Below are 8,027 nucleotides of genomic sequence, written 5' to 3' on the forward strand. Positions count from 1 at the left end.
GGATCATGATGCATGCAGACAGACGGATCATGATGCATGCAGTCAGACAGATCATGATGCATGCAGTCAGACAGATCATGATGCATGCAGTCAGACAGATCATGATGCATGCAGACATGCATATCGTACTCTCCTAGGTTGATGGATTGTGAGGAAGGAGGAAGGGAGTACCTGCCATTTCCATAGTGTAGGTTGGATTCTTGCTTCCAAGGGTTCAAATGCTTTGCTCCAGGGGAGAGAATTAATTAACTCACCCCCCCCTCAAATATTAGCTTCCATGTCTTTTGAATCTAAAGCTGTGCTTTGTTTGACTCGATGTTTTTGCTTTGATTCCCACCTTATCTTGATGCAGCTATTACCTCAGACTGACCTGGAATTTGCCACATGGCCCAAACTGCCATGAACACGTGTTGCTCCTGTCTCAGCCTCAGGAGGGTTAGGGTTACAGTTGTGTGTCGACAAACATGCTGGGCATGCTCTGTTTTAAATGGGCAGATTACCAGTAATGAACACAAAAAGAAAAACACCTAAGTTTAACATCTCATTGGAAACAGCTGGCCAATGTGGAGTTGGATTTTCCGAGGGAGGTGGCAGCTCCTGGGGGCGCCTGCTGCAAACCCCAGAGCAGAGCAGCCTTGGTCCCTGATGCAGAACTCCAGAGCCGGCAGCTCTTTCCCACTCGCCCTCTCCTGGGTTTTGTGGCTATTACTTGCCTCTCACTCAAAATGCAGAGTTCTCAAGGCTCTTCCTGGAAGAAACAGTCTCCATCAGAAGGGTCTCTGGGGAAAGTGATCCTGGAGGCTGGGAACCTGTGACACCTTGAGCGAATCAGGAGAATTAGGACGTCCCCAAGTCTCCACAGGGCTAGAGCTAGACTTTGGAATGGGCTCCCAGGGTCAGTGGGACTGCCTTGTCAGGTGGACCTTCCAGGCTGGAACAGAGAATGCTGAGTGGGGACCCTGCAGACCAATAGGACCTGGTTTCCTGAAGGACACAGGGTGAGAGGACTGGTGACCGTTCTGGAGAGGCAAGTGGATGCGTGCTGTTGCCTGTAGCTTCAGCTAGAAAAGTGAAAGGTCATTGTAATTTTGATATCTGAAAAAATGCCTCAAATCCCTTTGTTAATGCGAAATATTCATCAGCCCCTTGTGTTTTGAGACTTCGTATCCCGAACGGGCCACAGTCCCCTTCTGGATTGTCTGGTTGTCGAATGCATTCATTTCTTCACATCACTCATTCACTCATTCATTAGCTATTAGAAGCTCTACTATGGTCATGGGGAAGGGTGTGCAATGCTGAACAAGATACAGTCCCACGTTCTTCCTGGAGATCTGGGTGGGAGGAGAGGAAATGGGTGTAGAGTTATTGACTGGGAACAGTGTAGGGCTTTAATCTCACTCCTGTTTCAACTCCTGAGCAAATTTAGACCAAGTACTTAACCACTGGGGCCTCCACTTTCTGTCTGTATAAAACAGGGGGAAATTGTCTTTGCATCTAACTTTGTCCCATTGCCTTTCTTTATTTAAGAGTTTGCAGACAAATTGTTAAATAAGAAAGGTTTTGTCGCCTGGATCAGGAGAAAGAGACCTGTGATTATCCTGCTATGATAGCAGTTGAGGGGACTGTTGCAAGCTGAGCCTTTACTGCGAACACCCACAGACAAATGACAGCCACTTCTCACAAGAACACTGTGCAGTTGGGGTAATGGGTTTATTATATTTATGTACAAGTAAGCATTTATTGACATCTCGTCAAAAACGTAAGGGATGAGGTAATGGAAGCTATTACAGCGTGATAACGAGATTAGCTGCAACAGACCAGTACTGAGTTTCAAGACTCCAAAGAGTACAGACCCCACACATCACAGCTTTCAGGCAGTGGAGTTATCCAGACCACAGGGGCAACTATACAGCTCAAGCAGCGAATGACAACAAACACCATTGATGAGACAGTTGCTCACTGGGGGTGGAGCAGGCTGGTGGGCGCCTGGGGTCACTGTGGGGAAAGGGCTTTAAAATCGCATAAATCCCCCGTATCTTTTTTCTATCTCAGGAACTTCTTTAGAGTAACTTTCCCCTTCTTCGTCGGAGGGCAGAGACTCAGCAAAGCGCTTCAGGAAGCCCCCATACCTCTTCTGGTAGTCCATCCACCACTCGGGGCGACCCACCCTTCTCATGAAGCCCCCGTAGCGCTTCTGCAGCTCCTTCGCTTCATCGTCCAGCTGGGGGCTTCTTTTGAGGCCTCTCATGAAGCCGCCATACCTCTTGCTCACGGTGTCGTCCTCGTTGTCTGTGCCCTCCTGGGGGTGGCTCTCCTTCCCACGGTTGTCTCCTGTTCCCAGGAGCTCTCTCAGCAAGTCAGAGGAGTTGGCTAGGGTGTCGCTCTCATCGGCATCCTTCTTCATGAAGCCGCCATACCTCTTGGCAAGGATCTCGCCTCCGTTGGCTTCTTCTTCAGGCTCCACGGGATAAAGCTCATCCATCTTCTTCATGAACCCTCCGTACCTTTTCATGAAGCCTCCATACTTCTTGGCTAGCAAATGGCTCTCGTCCTGTTTGCTGCTGTCTTTGAGCATGTCGGGGCTATCCCAAGGGAGCTCAGGCTTGGACATCTGCAGGAGGTCCTTGCAAGTCTCCCAGATTTTGAGAGAAGGCAGCTGTCCTTCGCACTCCAGGGTGCAAGCCTGGGAAGACAAGGAGATGCTTGACCAAAAGAGACCCTTTGGGGCTCAAGATGGACCGTAGTTATCTATGTCACACACTGTCACGGAGAAAGGCTATTTCTACTCTCAAACTGAACAAACGGTGAACCAGAGAGCTCTGGAAAAAGGGAGCCAGTGCATCCTAAAGTCTTGTTAGCTGTCTTGCTGTGGATGCTGCCTCATCCCATCGTTTTGAGGGATCTCCAATTCTAACTCAAATGGCAGCCTCTGGAACCCAATCTGGCCACATTGCTTCCTACTGGAGATGCAATTTGGTCTGAGACTTTTTGAGCCCCAAGGGAGGAATTTCTCTTTACCTGACTAGGGACTTTCCCTAAATATCTCCTCCATACTTTCAACCTTTAAAGAAAAAAAATCTGCAATTCCAAAATAAGCTTACAGAGAAAGCAATTCAAAACACTACGCCACACTTATTTGATATGAATTGTTTGATCAGCTGAAAAAATGAGATGTCTTGATCCCTTTCATGGCTGATTAAAACAGATCTCATCATTTTGAACCAAACACTATTAACTACCTGGATGCACAGGTTATTCATATTACTTTTTTTAAGATTAAGTCATTGGTGTACAAAACAGGTCTTTTCTAATACAGTCATATTCTTTAATAAAGGAGGAATTAGCAGCATGCAATTATGCTTTCTTATTATAGAGCAATTAAACTCAAGCTATAGTCAGCTTTAGGCTATATATCTTAAATGACCTCATTCAAACAAATTTTCAATTCAATTGCTTGCCTACAATGAAGATAACATGAAGTTTAGATAACATTGCAAAATCCTATTATGTTCCTAAGCATTTTTTTTCTGTGGAGGGGCTTCATGGCCTTCTAAAGGACCTTACCAACACCAGGCTACAGCCCTTGATTGAGACAGAAAATCCAGGTCTGCTCTTGGCATTTAAAAATGGATATGTTTTATTTCCATTTTCACAACAAAAGCCTTTATTCGAGATACAAGAAAATATTCTGGAAACATAGCTAACCAACTTATAATGGTCATTTTAATTTTGTGTTGAAGAAAATTAAATATACAAGAGCATGTAAAAGAGGAGATAATTAAAATAAGCCATTTTATTCTTGAAAATATATTATTAAAGACCCAAAACATCATTAAAAGGCTAAGCTGTACAAGAGACAATAAGATTTCCATCCTAAAACTGTATTTCCATGATTTTGTGGCCAAAAATGAATGTCACTGACGTCATTTTAGAAGCACACTGAGCGTTTTGGTCTAGGGCACACTAAAGGGCAATCTCTAGCAACCGTCAGGGCAACTTCTCATCTTGGTGCCCATTACCCTATCTTGTGGGAACCTGGTAAATATTTACTGACTTACTCTGTACCTTTGGCTAGGCAATCTCATTTTGCCTATGAGTTCTAGCTTAAATTTCAGAATAGCTGTAATAATTTTATCAATATTTGACCATTAACTAATTCCCTGCCAATGAGAAAACAGCAACATTAAATGTACACCGCGACGGAAAACAAATCACTCAATCAAAGGCTTCCTAAAAGATGTTTTAATGGATAGTGAGTGTTCCCTAACCTGTCCTGACTGCATGCGCCCCTCATCATCTGCACCACGGATAAGAGGACAGAGAGCTCCAGTAACAAGGATACAATGTACCCCCTCTACCTGCCTGGCCACCAGCAATGCTGTCAGTGATGAGTGGCAGCTGAGAAGAAACAGAGAACCCAGAAGTTTCTCTGCTGTCTGGCAGCTACTTGTCAGGCAAGGACCTCTGTTCATGCTCTTCAGCGATGAAAAAGGAAGATGAACATCATTTCTGAGCTCGGTGAAGTGAGCAGTTGAGTGACATCTTCTCGGACAGGGATTGTTAAACGTCAGTGATCTTTGAGTTCCCAAGCCATATGATTTAGTAAGTCTGCCACCATTAGAGGTCAGATTACTGGCTCTCAGACTCTTCTAGAATTCACATCATCATTATATAGCTGGCAGGGAACCCTAAACTACGTGTTGAGTTCCTAAGTTCGGACTCTGCTCGACAAGCAGAGGGTAGAGTTAAAATGTCAGTGACTCTCAACAAATACCCGTGGCTGTGCCCCAGAATTCAGGGGTCAGACAGTGACCTTCAGTATGGTATGGTTTTAATCTCCTGGGTTTAAAGTCCATTCCTCACAAGGTTAAACCTCACGAGCTCATGACTATGGGAGAAGGAAGAAGGCTGAGATGAAACAGTGTTCCCCCCACAATTCCTCTCTAAGGCCAAGTTAGTCTCCATCAACTGAAATAGACCATGGGATCAAAACATTCCAGCGAAGCAAACAAACACCCAACTGGCAACCCCAGCTTAGATTCTGCGTCTCTCTTGTTTCTTTTCCGTTTCTAATATCTCAAAAACATGAAGCTCCCCTCAAAGGCTCAAGCGTGAGCTGAGGCAGTTTGGACTAACATGTCCCTCTCTTCTGAACTATCAAGGAATTTTCAAGGACAGGACAGTCAGTCACTGAGAGAGTAGATTAAAAAAAAATGATTCAGACTCAGTGGACCACCCTCGTGATTGGAAAGCCTGTCACCTATGAAGAAGAGAACAGCCATCTTGTCTCCCCTAGCTCCTGCGTGGGGCAGGCTGTCTTTGGACAGATTCCAGCTCCTTGGGCGCTGGCTGTCTTCTGTGCTCTTCTCCCAGCCAAATCAAATTGTCATTTTAGCCGTTATTACAAAAGTGCAGTCAAGACCAGACAAGGGGGAATTCTCTTATTCGTGGGACTCTTAGGGAGTTCTTCCCTGCTTCTCCTGGTATTTTCCTACCTCGCCCCTAATCCCTTCCCTATCCAGAGAGGAGGGACTCAAGGCTAAGGAAGCTTAAGAGTAGGGAAGGGAGGGGGCATTCTCATTTTTTTTTTTAAATTACCTTCTTTGCGGGATGTTTGTTTGAAGGGCTCCCTGCTTGGGTTCTAAAGTTGGGGTGCCCACTTCTTTCTGACAGCCTAGATGAAGTGCTATCCGAGGTACTGAGAGAACACATCGAGGGGTTCCATATCCCCAAGGTCAAAACGAAATTGGCTTGTGTGTAGATAGATACCTCAGCTCTTAAGGGTCCCAGATAGACTGGTTCCAAATTGGGAGACAGAGCGGATCCGGATCAACGTTTTGGAAGTGCCAGGGTCACCCAGGTCACCAAAGGCTCCTGTCATGCACCTTACAGCGCGAGTGACCGGTAGAGGTCTGCAAGGCTGGCCACATGAACATGGCTAAGGATATCCCCTCACCGAGAGATAAACTCACCAGGAAGTTGATGTCTCCGGGGCGTACCAGGCGGTAGCTGCACTTGGCGCAGTCCTGGCTGCATTCCGCCTGCACTGTAGCCAGGAGGCAGGACCCAAGGGTCAGCAGCCAGGTGCAAAGTCTCAGGATCCGCGCCATGGGCTGTAAGAGAGAAGGATGCGCACATGGGGACCTGTCCAGTCTCAAGGTTCCCTAGGAGGGAACCATGCTGGGTGGGAGGTTGTGGAGCAAGACCCGCAGAGACACCCTTTCCTGTACCCCGCCCACAGCCCAACATCTTTTCGGGTGACTGAGGGATAACTCAGCCAGAGGGGCTCCGGCTGTTCTGGGGCTTCCCCCAAAGGCATCCTGTCTTCCGGGGGGGGGCATTCCGGGGAAGGGTATCCTGTTTTCCAGGGGTCACTCTATCTTCCTGGGGGCGTCCTGTCCTCCTGATGGCAACCTGTTCTTCCGAGGGCGTCCCGTTTTCCCGGGAGTCTGTTGCCCAGGGCAAGATTCTGGAGCAAACACTGGAGATCGCAGCTCGGGAGCGGGCGCTTGGGGGAATAGGACACGGACCCCCATGGCAAAGAGGAATCCCGAGAAAGTTGGGCGAAGGCATGCAATGAGGGGGACAGGCGACGGTAGCCACGGCGCGGGAGTCTTGGGGGCTAAGGCACTCACGCTGCCGCTGTTCGGATGGAGCAGGCTGCTGGAGGAGCGGGTCCCAGATGCCACCCTGTAAAGGAGAGAGAAGAAGGCAAGTGTGAGGCGGGCGCGTCGGGGAGCTGGGCAAGGCTGCTGGAAGATCGGGACCTCACCGTCGCGGTCCTCGGTGTCGCTGGGCTGCGGGGCTCTGAGCGCTTGCCTTGCTGTCCCGAGGCTGGCAGCGACCACAGCCACTTTATAATTAGCCCCAAACCGAAGGAGGCGCCCGCGCCCCAATCGCCAGCGGGCTGCAGCTGACGCACGCCCTACGCCAGCCCGCGCCGACGCCTGGCGGGAGGGGACGTCCTCGCAGCACGCGGCCCCCGAGGGTGGCGGGTGCGAGTGGGCGCCGGAGGTCCCCCCACCGTGCAGTCAGGAACTCTAGGGAGGACACAGAGGGGAAACTGCGTTCCCTGCATGAATCACTTCGGTGGCACCGTGGGCGGGGGTGTTTGAAAGGGCAGACGGACTTGGGTTCCGGTGAGAAGCTGGACACCCTCGGATTCAGTGAAGCTGCCCTTTCCCCCCACCTCCTTCTCCAAGAGCTCTGCAGGGACGTCCTAATTTTTCACCCATCTCCCTCTATTTTCTTGCTGTCTAACAGCGTCGGGAGCACGCACAGTAGGCACCCAGTTAATGATTATGGAAATCAATATTCAAAACTTTCTGGGGATCCTAAACTTTCTCCCTTCGATAAGTGAGATCTCCGGTCACAGAAGCAATACCCCAGGAACAGAAAACAAAACAAAACAGCCCCCCCCCCAAGGAAACCTTAAAAACAAAACAAAGCCAACAAAAACCAGTTTTTGGGAAGCGTGTTAGTCCGGGGGACCACAGGAGGGATCAATCTGGGCTTTCTGGACTGACTTCCAGGTTCAGGACTTTCTGTCGCCAGTGTGCTGCACCGGGTGACTTTATTTTGGGGGGGAGGTGTTTGATGAGTAAGGTGGGGGGCGCGGGGAGGTGTGATGTCAGTGTGTCGGGAGTTTGGTGTGGAGGGAATAATGAGGAACGCTGTCCTGGACGCCTTGTTTTGGGTCTTACACATCTTGTCCGCCGGAATGCAGAAGGTGAGGCTAGCTGGGGCTTGAAGAACAGCCCACTCCTCACTTCCTGGGTCTGTAGATGGCCATTATTCAGGAAGCTTAGATCTTAGGTCTTTTTCTATTTGTCAAACGTCAGTTGAGGTAACATGCTATTATGTCGGCACACGAGAGAGGAGGGACGGTGCTTAAGACAGAATCATCTGGAATAATGGACGAAATCTTTTAAACTGTCTGGTCTCACGAGCTGTTTTAACTAACTACCTGGCATCTCTCTCCTTTGGATCTATTATCAGTTTGTCTCACATCCCTTCATCCATTGCTT

The 8,027-nt window shown here is 48.7% G+C and overlaps 1 protein-coding gene across 1 annotated transcript; it reads right to left on the reverse strand.

Annotated features, from left to right (window-relative positions):
* Positions 1–1,689: 1,689 nt before the first annotated feature.
* Penk (proenkephalin) lies at positions 1,690–7,088 on the reverse strand. The gene is made up of 4 exons (XM_005362278.3): positions 6,773–7,088; positions 6,636–6,690; positions 5,973–6,113; positions 1,690–2,683 (listed from the first exon to the last, which is right to left on the reverse strand). The coding sequence occupies exons 3-4, from the start codon at positions 6,108–6,110 to the stop codon at positions 2,012–2,014; spliced, it is 810 nt and encodes a 269-aa protein (XP_005362335.1). The 5' UTR covers positions 6,111–6,113; positions 6,636–6,690; positions 6,773–7,088; the 3' UTR covers positions 1,690–2,011.
* Positions 7,089–8,027: the final 939 nt, after the last annotated feature.

The sequence above is a fragment of the Microtus ochrogaster genome, linkage group LG5, assembly GCF_000317375.1.
Source record: "Microtus ochrogaster isolate Prairie Vole_2 linkage group LG5, MicOch1.0, whole genome shotgun sequence".
NCBI classification, from domain to species: Eukaryota; Metazoa; Chordata; class Mammalia; order Rodentia; family Cricetidae; genus Microtus; species Microtus ochrogaster.

Coding starts and splice junctions, on each gene's coding strand:
- Penk (XM_005362278.3), bottom strand. CDS start 6,110: ATGGCGCGGATCCTGAGACTTTGCACCTGGCTGCTGACCCTTGGGTCC. Junction 2,684..5,972: donor CCGGAGACATCAACTTCCTG/GTGAGTTTATCT, acceptor TTGTCTTCCCAG/GCTTGCACCCTGGAGTGCGA.